Below are 19,232 nucleotides of genomic sequence, written 5' to 3'. Positions count from 1 at the left end.
TGAAAGAAAAGCCCACACAATCCCATTGTAACTAGAAATTATTACAGGAAAAAAAATTAGTTTGGGACATTTATTTTTTTCTGGGTTTCTTTCCATATTTATATTAACAAATGCATTTCTTTTATTTCATTTGTGTGTGTGTGTGTGTGTGTGTGTGTGTGGTACTGGGGATCAAACCCAGGGCCCTGTGCTTGAAAGGCAAGCACTCTACCGACTGAGCTATCTCCCCAGCCCTTCGTTTCCTTTAAAAAAAAGAAAAAAAGAAAAAAAAAAAGATATAGCATTCTATATAATCCAGCAACTTGTCTCTTTAATAATGTATCTTTGCAGCAAGCTTCTTAAGAATGAAAGAATTTACTTTAATGCTACTGTCTCATTTGATGTAAAAATAGTAACTTTTCTATAAGGCAAATGACTTTTAGGAAAATTCCACTTGAAATAATCTTCTAGAAATGTCAATGTTAACTTTAATCCACAAGAGGAAAGTGCTTTTGAACCAAAATAAGAGTAGAGATTGTGTTTTGGGTACATTAGAGACAGGGGCAACTCTAAAGATGCATGTCTTATTAACCAAGTTCCCAGGTTAATATGCCAGTTGATTCCAAGATATCAGCTTAAATTAAATATCTCATGTTACAGGGTAGAGAGATCAACAGACCTGGGTTGGAATCCTGGCTCTGTCATTGAGTAGATGTATGACCTTATAAAAGTTGGGTCCAATCTTAGGCCCTCAGCATCCTCATCTTTGAAGTAGGAGGATTGGACTAGAAATTCTTCTCCTTAGTATCTTAATTCTGCTATTTGGTTAAGGACACTGGCAGGTTGGAGACCCAGTTTTGAATACCCATGCTTTTACTACCTTGCACCATGGCCTTGAGCAAGACAGCTCCATCGCGCCTCAGTTTATACATTGATAAAACATGCAGGCTGGACTCCAATTTGCTTGGGCAGGTTCTTCAATATCGTTTGTAATTCTCACATTGTAGAACAGGAAGCCTCAAACTTGAATGTGACTGAAATTACTTGTGGATCTTGTTAAATACAGATTCTGATGGTCTGAGGTAGAGCCTGAGAGTATTTAGATGTTGAACTGTCAGGAAACTTGTTAAAGACTTGGAAAGGGGTAAAAGAAATTACTGTGTATTCCTTGGCTGGAGTGCAGGTTGGAGCCTTTAATTACAAGAAGACACTGCATCTTTTTCTTGCTTTCTTAAGGATATTGTTCATCTTTAAGAATGAAAGTTAAGATGTAGAATATAGATAGTAATGGGGTGAATTTTGGCTAGTAAAGGTACAAATGATTTCAGAAACAGATGGTTCTGGAACATTCGTTTTTCTTGTACTATAGGATATAACCATTTTTCCCAATTAGCAAATTAATTTCCGCATTCCTGATTGCCAGTATATAGGTGTTCTCCAAATTCTTTCAACAGATTTTTCCTTTTTGAAAAGGAAAGGACCTTTTGCCACAGGTCCTTGGCAATTCATTGCTCAACTGGTTCATTACAAGCAAGAAATATTTAAGGGTGTGCATGCAGGGGCTTGGTGGATTTGGGTACAATAACTCCTCTAGAGGAAGATGGTTGGTCAGGTATCCTGCTTTCACAGCTCCCCTCCCGCTTACAGGGTGAGAAAAATATTCTGCCATTAATCTGCTCTTTGCCAGCAATTCCCCGCCCAGGATTAGAAGATCAGAGAATGTAGAGGAAGAAGATGCCTCGGGGATCAGGAGGTGGAAACCTGTCCAAGTTCAGAAGATGGTTGTTGCTATGCTGGAATTCGAATCTGGATCTGCAGATTACCCAGGACTTTTTTCACCCACCTGCGGCCTAGTTTATCTTGGTGTCACTAACCTAAGAGCTCTCACGCATCCGCTTCATTGTTATAATCCCCGCGGTACTGGAGGTTGAACCCAATAGCTTTCTGTTATTGAGTCCTTTAGCGTTCTACACTCCAGTCCTTTTTATTTTTTATTTTGAGACAGGGTCCCACTAAATTGCTCAAGCCGTCTTGGAACTTGGTGATCCTCCTGCTTCAGCCTCCGGAAGAGCTGGGGTTACAGGTAAAAGCCCTTGCGACCCAGCTACACTGTAATAATCTGATCCTGAGATAACTACAGTTTGCAGACCAGCGGCACGACCGGGGGCGGGGCAACTACAGACGCCCCACCCCTTCCCTCCCGCGTGCTGCTGGGAACCGCCTCCAGGCCGCGCTCCTCGTCCCGGGCCCCGCCCTCCTGTCCGTGTCTGCGACGTCCGCGACCGATAAAGTTGTTGTTCTGCCAACATGGCGGCGCCCATGGTGACTGACCCGGCCGTGTGTGGTTCGGAAAACAAGGCATAGAGGAGCTGCAGGCCAGAGCCTGTGAGTAGGTAAATCCCTGCCGGAGCTCAGCGGGACGAAAGACAGGCTCGACTGATATTCTCACCCCGGATCGGGAGGTTCCGATTTGCTGAGGCAGGAAGGGAATGTGCAGGCTGGGTTACCTGGTCCTGAAACCTTGCAGTTTCAGAACTGGAAAAGTGGCGCTTTAAACCTTGGATCCCGTTGATAGCTCGGGACCCTTTCCCAGAGAAAACGCACATCTTCACATGGTTATATACTCGAAATCCCCCTCTCCACTGCTTCTCTACCTCGGTTCATTTCTGGATCTTTACAATCTGGACCGGGTTGGGGCTTGGATCCAGTCAAAGATCACTCATTGCATCTCTGGGGCCCACAGGTCATTACCACAGCATGTTAGAACCTGAAGCTCCTCATCATCTGGGGAAGATGAAATTCCAGACAGGAAATAAGTTGCCTGAGGTAATACAGGAAACTAGCTGCAAAACATAAGCATGTCTTTTAAAAACTTAGTTTCTTTAAGAGGAATTTCCCCAGATACATTCTTGCATTTTATTTTGAGTGCAAAGAAATGCCTTCGTGTAATTCTCCCATGTGTGCTGTTTCTTTGCCTCCCCTACTCTTCTAGGTTTCTTTGTCTATATGTGATCATCATTTTGGGTCCAGTTCTTAGATCCATCCCTTCTATTGTCAAAAACTTCACCCTCAAGTTCCAAGTGAGATTGAGGTCAGGACTAAGAAGGATGGAGTGACAGGAATTGATGCTTTGAAAGGATGTGGAGGGAGAGACACGATCCCAAACAAGTGAAGGAACTGGATGAGCTAGAGCTAAGGAAGACAAAGGCCAAGTTGAACATAAGCATAGGACATGAGCTACACCTTTCACATTCATTGTGTCCATGTAGCTCTGATACAATGGTGTCGCCTTGATTTCAGGAAGAGGGCAGTACCCATTAGGCCTTTGATGGAGAGATATTTGGAATGACCTAAAACAGAGCCTGGGAAGTAAAGGAAGGAATACAGCAGAGACCCAGGAATTTCTGTAAAAATCAGAACCATGAGTACAGACTGGTTCCTTTTAAGTCCTGGTAGTGAGTAATAATCTGAGAATGGTATGGGGACCCCTAAGCTAAAGGGTGTGAACTTTATTTATTTTTGCAGTGCTGGGAATGGAAGCCAGGGCCAGTCATGTGCTAGGCAATCACCATAACACTGAGCTACATACCTATCCCCAGAACTGAATTAGTATTTCCTGTGCATCTTTGTTCTTCAGTGCTGGGTATTGAGCCCAGGGATTCACACATGCTGAGTGAGTGCTCCACCATTGAGTCATACTAAGCCTATCCTTTAGGCTTTTCTTAAAAGACCTTGAAACACCTTAGCAGATTGCTTCCTAGAGGAGTGGAATCAATTTACATTTCCACCAGCAGTGTACAAAAAATTGCATTTCTTTTCATTTAAAAAGTTTTTGCCAATCTGATAAGCAAAATATTTAATTCTTGTTTTAAGTTGCATTTCTTTGCTTAGTTGTAAAGTTGATCTCTTTTTAAAATGTACTTATTAACCATTTGTGAATCCTCAGACCTATTTTCCTTTGCCCAGTGTGTGTGTGTGTGTGTGTGTGGTGCAGGGGATTGAAATTCAGGACCCTGGGCATGCTAAGCAGTTGCTCTACCACTGAGCTATATACCTCCAGCCCATACCTTTGTTCATTTTCAACATTAGGTTTTGAGTGTTTCTCCTCTCATATGTGAACTTTTTATAGTGTTGGGTAACCTTTTGTGGTTGTAGTTTTGGTGAATATTTTCTTGCAGAATTGTTTGCCTTCTAGTAATTTTATTCAGGATTTTTTTTTTTTTTTTTGTACTAGGGTTTGAACCTAAGGGGTGCTCTGCCACTGAGTATATCCCCATCCCTTTTTATTTTTTTACTTTGAGACTGAGTCTCACTAAGTTGTCCAGGCTGGGCTCCAATTTGAGATCCTTGTGCTTCAGCCCCCTGAGCTACTGGGATGACAGTTGTGCACCAGTGTGCCTGACTCATGATGTTTTGATATACAGATGTTTTACATTTTTAGAGCCAGGCTTATTAATATTTTCCTTTGTGAAGTTTTTCATGTTTTTATGATCAGGACAGAACATTGTATGCCTTGTAAAAGTTTATTAAATACCCATCTGTTTTCATCTTGTTTTATGTTTAAGAAAAACATTATTTACTTGATCTGGGATTTACCTCAGTGTATGATTTGAGGTGAGGCTCTAATTCGAATGTTTCCCCCATTCATTGAATAATCTGTCACTTTCTAATCACTTTGTGCTTTTTTCTTAATAAACTTCAAATTCTTTTACATACCCAGTTCTGTTCCAGGATCCTATAGTCTGTTGATTTATGCAAAAAAGAGGTTATTAGGGAGCTAGTATTATTCTTCTGTGGTCCAGGAGTGCAGTTCTGTGTTGCTTATGATTTGTTGTATAGAATAAGTAAGTTCTAGAGACAGGATTAGCATTTTAAGTGAAAGAATACCCTTCATATTACTTCTACTGGTCATCTGTCTACACTCTGGTATTTCATTCACCACCATGGCTAACCAGCACTGAAGCCAAAACCTTGGCAGATTGCAGTTCAGGTCAGTTTGTATTTTTATGATTTTGTTACTTTTTTTTTGTTTCTATTTGTGAGGACAGCCCAGAACACTCTCCTTGCATGTTCTTGGAAATGTAGTCTAAAAGGGAAATGACAGGTATCTGTGTGCCTTCTGCTAAACAGACATTGTTTGGCTAACAAAGGTATAGAAACGCCAACTTGGTAAGAATACTATAAACTCTATGACGTCTCTGGATAGTTCTAATATATAGAAACCTAGAAACCTAAAAAGTAAATCTAACTAACTTCATTGTACAAAGTGTATTTACATTAGGTTGGTTATATAGAATTGCTAATATTTAACCAGTTTCATGTGGTTCACCCTAATGCCTATAATCACATATTTTATTATAGTCAAGCCCAGTAGATAGAAGTTTTTTTCTCAGTCTCTCTCTGATTCCATCCCTAAAAAAGCAAGAGGTGTTAAATGCAGTGAGAACTGGTATGTCAAGAACTTTGGCAGACAAACTAGTAAAAGTGCCAACACTGTGATACCATTTTATGTGAGTGTGAATCCCACTTTTATAAACCTTTAATGACCCTCCTGGCAGCATGTGTGATCCAGTATCCTTGTAAATCAGGCCAAACCCTAGTAGAAAGGGAAAGAATTTTGAAAGAATCAGAGTTAACACCAGTTTAGAGTACCAAGTTTACTTCTCTTTGTTTTTGTAAGACCTGTTTTCATCTGTTGTTTTTTTCCCTCTCACTGTAGCAGCTCTCCAGGGCTATGATGCAGGAAGGCAGAAAGTTTAGGGTATTCAGTTATACATTTTAAATATTTGATGAAATTCTACTGTAACCCTTTAATCAGCAATAAAGCTGGAAACTTCTCCAATGAGGTCTTTTCCAGAATTCACTTGTGGAGGAAACCAAACACTAATGTTCAATTTTGAATTACAACTGGATATTCTGGTGGGACCAACGTATGGGTTGTGTTCTAAAATGTCACATAGCACTCCCTACTGCTACACATTGTGTTAGGTTTATTTGTTGCTTTCTTACCTACTTCTGTTCTAGTATGGAGAGAAAGGACATCATTTGTTGTAGTTTTTTGCCATGCTGAAGATTGAACCTAAGGCCTCATGCATACTAAGCACATGCTCTGCCACTGAGCTGTACCTGCAGCCTGGGACTTTTTTTCTTTTTTTCAGTAGTGCCTGGAACAGTGTGTAGACCTAATAGCACTCAATAAATATTTGGTAAATAAATGAAGAATCAGATGAGTAAATAATCCTCTAAATAGTGGTTGTTTCCTGGCTTAACCTATAAAGAATATATGTGAAAAAAGGCTATCATATGATGACACATAATGGGGGGTGGGAGGGGTTAGTGTTAGGGTTAGAGTTAGGGTTAGGGAGGGGCGGCAAGAATGGAGGAAGGAAGGACTGTATAGAGGGAAAAGAGGGGTGGGAGGGGTGGGGGGAAGGAAAAAAAATAACAATGACTCAAACAACATTACCCTATGTAAATTTATGATTACACAAATGGTATGCCTTTACGCCATGTACAAACAGAGAAACATCATGTATCCCATTGTTTACAATAAAAAAAAAAAAAAAAAGGCTATCATAGCGTAGAATCTCTGCTTCTTCTAGGAGTTTTGTGTTCAGATCTCTTCTGGTATTTGAGCCTTGGGCCAGGGCAGTGCGCTTAGAGCTCTGCAGAGGCCAGGAGAGAAGACAAGTGGAGCCTGCTGGACTGATCCTGGGCCAGCACAGAGAGAAGGCAGGGAGGAGGTGCCATTGTCTCCCTGCAACCTGTGAGGTTGTGCAGGAGCTGGCCCAGGCAGTGGGCTCCCCTTGTTCCTAGAGGTTACTTGTGTCTTTGATGTTTTGGGTCCACTTTTACATTTTCCATTCTGTGTTAGTTGAAGTGAATCTCTAAAATATTCTTTTCAGGAAAAAAAAACCCAAAAAAACAAAAAAACAAAACCAGAGGCAGGCAGGGAACCCTGGGCTGTGCCGATGGACCCTTGGGAAGGTTCCAGGCAGCTTGTGAGTGTGTCTTCTGTCCTCTTTTTCAGCACCTTCCTGCCTTCTGAAGAATGACTCCTGCCTGGCAGAGACTGGGTCTGTATGCTTCTCTTCTGAGAAGACAGCTAAATGGTGGGCCAGATGTCATCAAGTGGGAAAGGAGAGTAATTCCAGAATGTACCAGAAGTATTTACAGTGCCACAGGGAAGTGGACGAAAGAGTATACATTGCAGACAAGGAAGGATGTCGAGGAATGGTGGCATCAACGAATAAAAGAACAGGCCTCCAAAATTTCAGAAGCTGATGTGAGTACACTGAACGGGTAAAACCGGGTGTCTGAGGACTTGGACTCTGTGGTCAGGCTGCCTGGGTCAATAAGTTATTAAGTATGTGGCCCTGAACCAAACCGTTGAGTCTCTCTGTGCTTCAGTGTTCTTATCTAAAACAGAGAGTAAAAAAAGCAGCAGTGTCCACCTGCTTCTTGGGTGGATTGTGGGGAGTAAAGGAGATGATACAAGAATAATGCTCAGAAGAGTTTCCAGTGTGGTGGGTGCGTACGCAGCAATACTGCATACAAGGTGCATGGCGGACAGCACCGCACCAGGCTTCTGGAGTAGCATTTGTTGGGGGAAACTCATCAAGAGCACCAGCAAGTTTGGGGTTCTTGGTTCATTGTGGACAGCACACAGAGATCTAGAAGGCCAGATGTAAGACTCCAGGGGAGGTCTCTGGGCTCCTCAGACGGCCACTTGTTGAGCAAGATCTACCCCTCCCTTGGCATGATCTTGGCCTCCAACCCTGTTCTGTCATTTCATCATGGTTTTTGCGGGGGGGTACCAACCTTCTTCCTGTGTGATCTGGAATTGGGGTCCAACCTTGCGGAAGCAGCTAAAGAGTTAGTGGACCCTTGGCTTCTGGTCCACATGTACCAACTCAACACTCTACCAGAATTGGTTAAGTACTTGGCAATGGCTGGTTTCCATGGAGTGCTCTTTGTTCCTTCTCTGGGAGACCAACTCACTGCAGGGAGGAGTCTTAGACATGTTGTTCCTTTCTTCTTGATATTGGTCAGAATGACAAATAGGAGATAATGGTTTGTTACATCATATATTTGAATCTGATCAGAGAAAAGCATTGTAAGAGTTTTACTCTTAAATTCTGACTGTTCCTTTGTATTAGTAATAGTCAAATAATGCAGACTTGTTGTGTTGAATTAGCAATTAGGCCCCAGGCAAGCAGTTGAACGTGGCTGTACCAGGTGCACTCCATGGACTTGGCTTTCCCACCACCTGTCCCTACCAGTGTCACACTCCTCCTGTGAGATGGATGCCTAAGAAAAATGGACTCGGGGAGGGGAGCTATTGTGATCACCTGATAGATGATTTTGGCACTTGGTAGGAAGAAAATCTGAAATCAAATGAGATTTAGTATATAACAAAATGAAATGATAAAAAGGAAGGCTTGAATTTAATGCATCGTTTTACAGTAAAGGCTTGACTTTTACCTCATTAGGAAGTAAAAAGCTTTTGGGTCAACATGACCAGACTAACATAACTAAGTGTATTTTAGACTCTAGGGAGCAGTTTAATTTTGAACAAACAGAGTAAGATTTACTTTTTTCTCCCCCTTTTAGTTTAGATTGTAATCTAGTGACTTCCAAACATTTTGAAGTTGTAGCTTACTGACTTTGTGACATCTCATTCATTATAAGCATGTAATTTTTAAAAATATTAAATGGAAGAAAACTATGGTTTGATAATTGGGGAAATGGCCTAAGGAACATTGTGTGGAACCCCTGCAGGCACTGTGTCAGGAAGAGGGAAACAGAGAGTGTGCCCAGTGAGGACCTGAGGGACTATCACACTGGTTCATCCCAAGAAGTGATTTCTTGTGATCTAGGCCTTTCATTTAGCCTCCTTGATTCTCAAGCTCTTTGCATTGTTTATCTCACAGAATTGTTTTGAAAATGAAATGAGAAAATGTGACTGAACACATTTTACAAACTGAAGTGTTATATAAATAAAAGATACAAGTGGATAAAAAAACGTGGTTTATCTTTATCAGGAGCTGAGACTCTTGAGTGCTGGTGGGTTTTTGAAGCATTTATAATCAATCTCCTTCTGGTACTGGGTACATTTGTAATCACCCCAGTGAGTTTTTAGAAGTCAGATGTCTTAACCATCATCATCATAATCACCATTTAAAAAAGAATTGCCATTTAATGAGCTCTTTACCATGTGCCAGGTAACATCTTTCTATCAATTATCTCATTTGAATCCTGAAACAACGCTGAGGGTAGTTACTGTTATCCCCATAGAGCTGAGGCTCAGTTTGGTCATTTGCCAAGATGCACAGCTAGCATATGACATGGCCAGGATTCCAACCCAGACCTGTCTGATTCCTGTGTTTATGCTTTCACTTGAAACTTTCTTGTTTTGAACCCAGGGGTGCTTAGCCACTGAGCCAGGTCCCCAGTCCTTTTTTGTATTTTATTTAGAGACCAGGTCTCACTGAGTTGCTTAGGGCCTCGCTAAGTTGCTGAGGCTGACTTTGAACTTGTGATCCTCCTGCCTCAGCCTTCTGAGCTGCTGGGATTACAGCCACTGGGTCGGCCGCTTGGAACTTTCTTTTGTCTCTTTTTTTGATTAACAGGTAGCAAACTGAGCCCAGAAAGGCACAGGCATTTGCCTAAGGCCTTACAGCTGGTGGCAAAGCTAGGACCGGAGCCAGGTTCTGCACTCCTGTGGGGTGCTCCTTTGATTCTGCTAACCTCTAGTCTCAGGAACAGCTTCAGAGCATGATCCACACAGAGGCAGACGTCATCTTTTGAAACCAGAGGCTGACAAAAATAATAGGACCCAGTTATAAAAATCATACTCACCCGGTCGTTTATAATTCTAATTTCTCTTAAAGGCTTAAATTCTTAGACTGCGCAATCATATAAAGTTCCATAACTTCTTTCCACCCCCAGATGATAGAACTCATTTCATTGTCACAGAGGAAGATGACTTAATTCAAAAAGAAAAGCAGAAGGCAGAGACAGACAGTAAGCTGAATACATTTACTGCAATAAACAAAAATATTCATGAATATTAAACACTTTCTAGCAGTCCTTTTGGAGTTGGATGTAGTTTGATTTTGCTACTAATTAAATCTTCATTGAACAAAAAGGAGATGCTAGTGAAGAAGCTTTATGTGGAAAATGTTTGGGGCAAGATTGTTAAATAAGGGTAACATAACAAAGTTAATATTAGTACAATAAAATAAGGTGATTATAATATAAGAAAAATGTTTTATGTAAAAACTTAATGAAAAACTAGAGATAGCATATGTCAACAACTCTGCTATTTTTTTAGTTCCCAAAGAACTCTAATATGGTGTTTTCCCATTTCCCTAAAAATTCCAAAAGGAAAGCCAACAGGCCTCATCCACTCCAGTAAAGAATAAGATTTTGAAAAACTCTTGCTTTGATTTTTGCTTTAAGTTAAAGAATGAGTTGTTGTTCCTCCCTTGAGGGACTTGTTTACAAGCTGAGAGAATTTTCTGTCACCTTTTATGTGCACATGGTGCTGTGGATGGAACCCTGGGGCTCTGTGTGCTAGGCACATACTCTACCACTGAGCCACATCTCCAGCCCCACTCCCCTTCTTAACACCAGTAATTCCTGAATCCCCACTGACCTCTGCATCCCAGAAGGTCATCTCTCACCCTCCTGAACTTTTCCTAAGAGTCATGAATCCACAATTTCTGATCAAAGGGCATGACCAGTGTCCTGCTTGCCACCCTGTTTGGTTATCATTTCAGCAGTTCCAGTTGATTTTCTAGATTTTCCAGATTACTTATTTCTTCTCATCCTCCTCTCCCTCCAGACAGCATTCCTTGTCTTGGTAATTTCTACAGGATGACAGTACAGGGGCAAGTTTCATTCTAGTTTTTCCCCCCACATGTTAGTGCTTCTGTTAAAGTTTTTTACCTTCTTTGTTGAAGGGAGTTAAAGAACTTGGCAAGAGCTGGGAGCAGTGGTGCACACCTGCAATCCTAGCTAACCCCAGTCTCTCTGGAGGCTGAGGCAGGAAGATTGCAAATTTGAGGCCAGCCTCAGCAATTTAGCAAGATCCTGTCTGTTTTAGTTAGTTTTTTTTTGTTGTTGTTGTTGCTGTAACCAAAAGACCTGACAAGAAAATGTAGAGGAGGGAAAGTTTATTCGGGGCTCACAGTTTCAGAGGTTCTGTCCATGATTGGCTGACTCCATAGCTCTGGGCCTGAGTTGAGGCAGAACATTATGGTGGAAGGGCATGGCAGAGGAAAGCAGTTCAGGACATGGCAACAAGGAAACAGAGAGCTCTTGCTCACCAGGAACAAAATATAAACCCCAAAGTCACACCTCCAGTGACCTACCTCCTCTAGCCACACCCTTTCTGCCTACAGTTATCACCCAGTTAATCCATATTAGTGGATTAATCCAGTGATTAAGTTAATGCTCTCACCACCCAATCATTTCACCTCTAAAAATTCTTGCATTGTCTTACACATGAGCTTTTGAGGGACACCTCATATCTAAACCATAAAATTATCTCAAATAAAATGGGCTGGGATGTAGTTTAGGGGTGAATTGCCCTTGGATTCTTGGATTGCAAAAAAAAGGAGAAAGGGCTGAGAACGTAGTTCAGTGGTAGCATGCCCCTGGGTTCAATCCCCAGTAGCACCAAAAAGAAAAAGAAAAAGAAAAAGAAAAAAAAAAAAGAAGGAAAGAAAAGAACTTGGCAAGAGCCTGATTTCTTTTGTCTTCTACTACTTACCTGATTACGGTTGGCTCTGTGTTGTCAGTTATGCATGTGCTTGGCAAACAATATTTTAAAACCATCTTCCTTTATACAGGAAGGCTTATGAATATTCCATTTTTTCTTTGTTTCCATTACTTTGTGGGAAACAAAGCCTCAAAGAACTCTTGCAATCCTCTGGGAAGATAGTAAGAACCAAAAGGGAGAGCCAGAAGGCAGAGAGAAGTCCAACAGTGGTAACAGGAGATAGTCCCACCTTAGTGACCAACAGAAGCAGTTCCTGTTGCTCTTCCTTTTGTCAGGGGACCCCACCCCCAACACACACCATGGGAGGGTTTAAGGAAAGCCTCCTCTTACCCAGACAGAATTTGAAAAGTTTTCTGGGGAAAACGCTCTTTGGTAAAAAGTGTTCCCACAGAGGCCAACAAACATCTATCCAATGGTTACTAATTCCTGTTGGGAGGCTGGGAAGGTGGAGAAAGAGATGATTAAAGTGGTCCTTGGGTCTGGGGTAGAGCTCAGTGGTGCCTAGCATGCACAAGGCCCTGGGGTCCATCCATAGCACCATACGAGAACAAAACAAAATGAAACCACAGTACTTGCTCTTGAACAGCAGGTCCCCCAAGAGCCTTTTCTCTCAGGTACACGAACTCTTGACAACATTTACCATTTTACCAGTGCACCAGCCAAAGTACCAAAAGTCAGTGACCCAGGAAAGATCCCCTGCTGTGTCTTCACTCTGTCCAGGCAAATGTATAGATTTCTTTTTTTCTCACGTTCTATCTGCTTTGGAAGCTGGAGAGTTCCATAACTCTGATCTGTTTTTGCCTGTCTGTCACCCCTGCAAAACAGCCACCTTTGTTGATTAAGATTTTTCTCATGGCTTTCCTACTTCAACATTTTCTTTGAAAGATAAGCTCACAATACAGTGGGGACAGTCAGCATCCAAACTGGTACTTTAGGATCCTGCTCTTAATGCCGAATGCAGCGATAGGGAATTTAGGAAGGGTCTCCATTTTTAGAGATGTCATATCTGTGTAATTCAACTATTGTTTCCTTGAATTATGAATATATATGTTAGATCTTAATTTGGAAAAACAATTCTTTATGACCTAGATAGAAACGGTCATAAAAAAGAAGCTTTTAAAAAGAGAAAAAAAAAAAATTAAAAATGTACACAGGTAATTAGTACTTAGAGGTTGTTTGGCATTATTTTTAGACATTCTTTAGCTTAAACCAGGGCTTTGAATTTTGGTTTTTAATGGTTTTGTCAGTTTACATAATGAGAAGAATTATTCAAAAAGAAATTTTTTAAAATGTTAAATTATTACCTGAGTTAAGTGCCAAAATATTACTGCATGCAGAATTCCCAGAAAATGCTTAATAAATACTCATTGTCATTCTTTGTTATTCTTTCCTAGAAATCAAAGCCCAAATTTTATGTGCTTTCCATGTTCCCTTATCCTTCTGGCAAGCTGCACATGGGCCATGTGCGTGTCTACACCATCAGTGACACCATTGCACGATTCCAGAAGATGAGAGGGATGCAGGTAAGCAAAGATGTCCGCTGCCACAGCCCTTGTCTTCCCACTCAGGACAAGAGTGTAGTACCATGTGTTCATGACAAATGATGACAGCCAGCTTCAGTTATGATTAGAATGACTTTGAGGATTGACTTGAAAAGCTTGGTGTTTCCTTTTATGCATAGAAGACATTATAATCAAGCATCTGGATTAATTGGGAAGACAGCCATGTATTGGATGTTGTGCTAAGGATGGAGATACAAGTGTGGGTAACCCTAATGTCTTCCCAGAAGGAGTCTGCTCATCTATAAATAGTTATTATATAGGGGAATGAAACCCATAGTAGAACAATGGATCAAATCCTGCATATTAGTCAGCTTTCTAGGACTTTAACAAATATCTGAGATAATCAACTTATAGAGAAAAAAGGTTAATTTTGGCTCATGGCTTTAGAGTTTCCTTCCTGTGATCAGGCAGACCCACTGCTTTTAGACCTCTGGTGCAGATGGCAAGTGGTCAGCACATGGCACAGCATGGTTCATCTCATGGCCAGGAAGTGAAATAGAGGAAGGGAAGGGGCTGGGAGTTCTCACTGTCATCTTCAAGGGCATACCCCAGGCCCCTGAAGACCTCCCACTAGGCCCCACCTCTTAAAGGTTCCATCACCTCCCAATACCATGGGTCTTTGGGTAACATTTAAGATGTAAACTGTAGCATGCTGTGAGTGGCAGATGTGGCCACAGAGTTTTCTCCTTCATTTTGGATGTTTGTACATTTTCTAATGAGCAAGCATTTACTTTAAAATGGGCAAAAATGAAATTTTATAAGAAAAATATGTTTAGAGAATAATGACTGGGGAGTTGGGAAAGGCTTCACTAAAGAGGAAACTTCTGACATGAGTCAGTCTCAAAGGGCAAGGTGAAATTTATCAGGAGAAAGGAAGACAAACACCCTTCCAGGGCTGATCTAGGTCAGTCCTACTTACCCCGCTACCCACTACCCTAGAGCCCTCTCTTTACTCAATACATCATCTGTAAGATGGGGTGGTAGTGACCAAATAATCTTCCTTAACCACCTACGGAAAGAGGCAAGATGGAGGAGACCCTGAAAGCTTGGACCATTGGAGCAGACTCCTGGGATTCAAATGCCAGTGCAAACTTTGACTAGTTAATTAACCTCTTCAAGGCCTACTTTCCTCTCATCTTTAAAATGAGGATAAAATAGTACATGCCCTATTGACCTTACAAGGACTCAAAAACTCAATGACTATGGACCACATAGCTCGAACCTAGCACATAGTATGTAACCAATAAATATTGGCAGTTGACATCTGTGGGTGGGAGCCTACTCACATCAGATCCTGAGAGCTGACAGTATACATCCCTGCCTAATTTTGTTTTTAGTCACCTTAGTAGCTTGAAATCCACAATGGTGAGAGCACTTATATACCTTGGAAATCAGCAAACCTATAAATGAGGGCTCTTTCCCCAGAGAGCCAGTTGTTCATCATTTACTGGCACCCCACTGGTGTTTGCTTTTACTAACTTGTCAGGGTCTATACAGGTGTTATCTGCCACCTCTCTGTTCTTAATAAAGATTTCTTTTTTTAAGAAAGGTAAGTGCATCTTATGTCACAATTGGTTTGAAATTTTTTGCAGGGCTGAAATTGACAGCAAGAAGTATTCCTTAAAAATGAGGTCAAGTTGTGGTATATTTGTGGAGGAGTTAATAGCTTTATATTGCCAAGCTTAGAGATTTGCATTCTACCTCAGATGGTCCAAAGTTTATGGTTTTGTCACATGTTATTTTCTCACACATTGCTCTCCATTATTTATGCTGTTTATTAGAAAGAGGCAAATCAGAATGAATTGCCTTTTTTACTAAAATAAAATTCTTTTTTCTCTTTCCTTCCTTTCCTCCTTTGCTGGGGATGGAACCCAGGGCCTTGCACATGGTAGGCAAATGCTCTATTGCTGAGCCATACTCTTAGACCCTTAAAGTGCAATTCCTTAACTAACAGTGATCTTTCAACTAGATTTGTCTTGCAGTTATTGTTATTATTACTTATGCCAAATTATTTTGAACAATTAGTGAGTGCAGGCAAATTGTTGAAGGTTAAGCATTTACAGCAAAGCTTAAGCATTGATGACAGGGTACAGGGAAGGCTGAGGGCATATATGTGGGATCCAATTCCTTTGAATGAGATGAGACGCTGCAGGGGAAGTACATGGCAAAGCCAAAGCCCAGAGGAGCTGGGGTTTTTCCAGGAAACTCAGACCCAGAAGACAAGTGGTAAGTGTCTTCTTACCATAGGTGAAGTCCACAGTGAGGCTAGATCCAGGAATTGGACAACCCTGGTTTGAATACTGTTGTACCACTTTTGGACTGAGTGATCCTGTATTGTCATTTAGTGTCTCTAAATCCTGCTTTGATCATTTTAAAAATAGGGATGAACTGGGGCTGTAGCTTATTAGTAGAGTGCTGTCTAGCATGTATAAGGCCCTGAATTGAGTATGAGCCCCAGAATCAAAAAAGAAAGAAAGAAAGAAAAGAAGAAAGGAAGGAAAGGGAAAAAGTAGTGATAACAATAATTCCTCCCTTATAGGGTTGTTATAAGGGTTAAATGAGATGGTGCATGCATGGTGTTTATATCTGGCACATAATAATCCCCTAATAAGTGATAGCTGTAATTATTATTTATACTGATCTGATTTACTCTGTACTGCTCAGGAAAGTGATTCATCACCATTTAATAAATGAATCCCTGTTCTCTTCTGCGTGGAGCCTGCTGCACAAAGCTGCCCTCTGAGAAGCAGCTTGACTGCATATTCTTGCCTACAAGTCATATTATCTGTGCTCAGCCTGGATCTGGGCCTTATACTTGAAGCCACTGTTTGTTATTTGGTTTAAGGTGTCTTAGGCTGTGTGATCAGCAGACTCCTAGGTTTGCTTTCTAGTTTTTATTCCTCAATTTAGTTGTTCTGTTTTAAGATGACAAGATACCTTTTGGAGTTGTTCTCTAAGTTACCCTGCAATTAATTTCTTGCTAATTTTCATAGTTCATGTTTAAGTCAGAGCATCCAACATATAACCAGAAAACCTGGTTAGGCTGTTTTAAAGTGATATGGAAAGGAGGGGGAAAAAAAAAAAAACAAAAAAAACCCTCAGTTTAATTGTCAACCATGTGAAAGAAGACTTGTTGAACTTCCTTGTCATTTTCAAGTCTTACCCAGTGTCAGGACTAGTCCCTGAGATCAAGTGGACTTGGACTCGAGTTCAGCTTAATGATCCTCACTCTGAAGAGGGTAGAAATATCTAATCTGGGACTGCCAAACAAGATCTGAAAGGTGTATCGATTAATTCATCAATAAATGGTCATTGATCACCAGCTTTATCTAAACCCTCAGTTTTCTACTCAATTAAATAGAAATATTAGAGTTTTAGGTTGAAATGAGGTAGAAGGCCTATGAAAATTCAGCCAACTCTGCTCTTTTACTTTGTTAATTTGTTAGCTTGCTTTGTTCTTGAATGAAGATGTGTGAGGTACTTCTTCTAAAGCACACCAAGAAGAGCAGAATGTGGAGTGCTCCTTGCAGCGAGTCTTTTCTTTTTAGGCCACAGTGACCTCTGCAGATGTGTCCCTGTCCTCATCTTTCTCAGCCTCGGCAACATGCAGTCGAGGAAGCGCTTTCTCCTTGAACCATTCTGCTCTCTTGGCATCAGACTCCACTCTCTGGGTTTTCCGCTTACATCTTGGCTTCTTCCTCCCAACTTATTCCACAAGTTTTCCCTGTTTCATTCCATCTTTGCATACCCATGGTCAGGTTGAGAAAGTTCTTTTATTCCTAGCTTGCTAAGAATTTTTATCACAAATGAATGTTGATTTTTATCAAATGCCCTTTCTTATCTATTGAATGGTATCTGTGTTTTTTCCTTTAATCTGTTAATGTGGTATGTTATCTTGACTTACTTTTAAAATGAAACATCCTTGAGGAATATTGTATTTTTTTTCATCATTTAAAAAATGTGTATATTGTTATATTCAATTTGCTAATTTCCCTGTGTGTATGAGGAATACTGAGCTGACATTTTCTTGGGAATTAAGGTTATTCTGGCTTCATAAAACAAACTGTGGAATGTTCCCTTCTTTTCTTGGCAATGGGGCAGGGGGTGGGAGGGAGTCCTGGGGATTGAATCTACAATCTTACGCATGTATACTAGGCAGGCTATCTACCACTGAACCACACCCCGAGCCCTTTTTATTTTATTTTGAAATAGGGTCTTGCTTCACCCAAGTGTCACCCAAGCTGGCTTCGTCCTGCCTCAGCCTAATGAGTAGCTGGGATTACAGGCATGCACCACTGTGACCTACAAAGTATTCCCTTCTTCCTATTTTCTGAAAGTGGTGTGTGTTATTTTTATTTCTTCCTTAACTGTTTGTAAGAGTTCATGAGTGATGCTCTCTGGAACTAAAGTTTTCTTTGGGGAAAGTTTTAAAATTACAAATTCTGTTTCTCTAATAGGATTATTCAGATAGTCTATTTCTTTTTTTGTCAGTTTTAAGATGCTGTGTTTTTCATCTTTTTTTCTCTACCCACTTTCCTAGGTAGTCTCATCTGTCCCATTTATTTCAGTGTGATACTTTTAAAACTATGAACATTTCCAACATAAAAGTATACAGATACATAGATACTCAAACCTACCATCATGATGTTTAATGCACATCAAGTGCATATAGTACATTTAATCCTGTTAGCATCAACACTTAAAAAAGTTCTGTGGATTCAGCCGTTCCTCTCTACAGTCACATCCTTCGCTTCAACATAACCACTATCCCAAGGCTACAGCCTCTTTTGCCTTCTTACTTTCATGCTTTCACTCTATATATTATTTAAGGACACACACACACACACACACAGAGTTATATGTAGTTTTGTGGTTTTAATTTTATATAAAAGATCTGATTAATATTCTACATATATTTTTCCTCAGTATTTACAGATTTATCCTTTTTATGTTCATCCATCTTGGGTGCTAATAATTAAAACAATATTTAATTACCCATTTTCACATTGATATTCAATGTGGATATATTGATATCCAAATTTTGCTTCAGAGAACATCTTGTGCTGGACCTGTCAGCCTGTGAAAGTGGCATGGCTAGGGTAGAGTGTGAATGGCCTCAGCATTACTACAGTCTCACCAAATTGCTTTCAAAGTCTTGCTAATTTATACTTCTGTCATTAAAGAATAATATATTTTTTTCAATTACCATAGATCCTTGAAACAAATAGTAGTGTTGACTTTTTAATCTCTGCTAATAATATATAGGAATTGGCATCCAACTGTTTGTTTGTTTTTTTGGTGCTGGGGATTGAACCCAGGACTCCCACTGAACTATTCCCCCAACTCTCACTTGTACTTTTAGTTTATACTTTCCTGACTACTATCTGAGGGAGGCTGAGATGTTTTTCTTGTTTAGTGTCTACTTAAGCTTCTTCTTCTCTAATTGGCTTGCTTACATTATTTCCAAGTTCCTCTTGTATTGTGTGTCTTCTTCCTATTACTTATAGGAGATTTTATATAGTTTGAATTATTGATTACTTGTGGGCTGAATGTAGTACAAATATCTTCTCCTAGTCGGTGGTTTGTCTTTGCATTTTGTGAGACCGTCCAGACCATGGATCATAGTTTGGCTTTGAGAATATGCAAGAATGATAACTCAAAGTTCAAGGTTGCTTTTACTGTGGTTTCTTCCCATAGCAACCAATAGATGGTGCAAAGGAGAACAATGAGATCAGAGTGCATGTGGGTCATGAAAGCCACACCCCCCATGTCCTCCTGTGGCTCCCACAAATGTACCTGAAAGCTGGGATCATCTCAGTTCCCCGAGTGAAAGATGAGTCCTCCATCCTGCCCTCACCACCCAAGTGAAAGAGAACTAGGGTGTGACTCAGCTGTTGGGTCCC

General features: G+C 40.6%; 1 protein-coding gene across 4 annotated transcripts in view; it reads left to right on the top strand.

The window, feature by feature from the left end:
- Positions 1 to 2,252: 2,252 nt before the first annotated feature.
- Lars2 (leucyl-tRNA synthetase 2, mitochondrial) overlaps positions 2,253 to 19,232 on the top strand; it is a 145,218-nt gene continuing 128,238 nt past the window's right edge. Inside the window, exons 1-3 of one of the 4 annotated variants that reach the window (XM_047531622.1) lie at positions 2,253 to 2,364; positions 7,010 to 7,264; positions 13,162 to 13,290. In XM_047531622.1, the coding sequence (XP_047387578.1) occupies positions 7,031 to 7,264; positions 13,162 to 13,290 (363 nt within the window). In that variant the 5' untranslated portion in view covers positions 2,253 to 2,364; positions 7,010 to 7,030. Of the gene's footprint in view, positions 2,373 to 2,740; positions 2,806 to 7,009; positions 7,265 to 13,161; positions 13,291 to 19,232 lie in introns of those variants that run through there. The other 3 variants (XM_047531621.1, XM_047531623.1, XM_047531624.1) reach the window with 3 other exon arrangements.

Source organism: Sciurus carolinensis, chromosome 17 (assembly GCF_902686445.1).
Source record: "Sciurus carolinensis chromosome 17, mSciCar1.2, whole genome shotgun sequence".
In the NCBI taxonomy this organism is placed as follows: Eukaryota; Metazoa; Chordata; class Mammalia; order Rodentia; family Sciuridae; genus Sciurus; species Sciurus carolinensis.
Note: the sequence above shows the minus strand (reverse complement) of the source record. Positions and strands in the feature narration are given on the sequence as shown.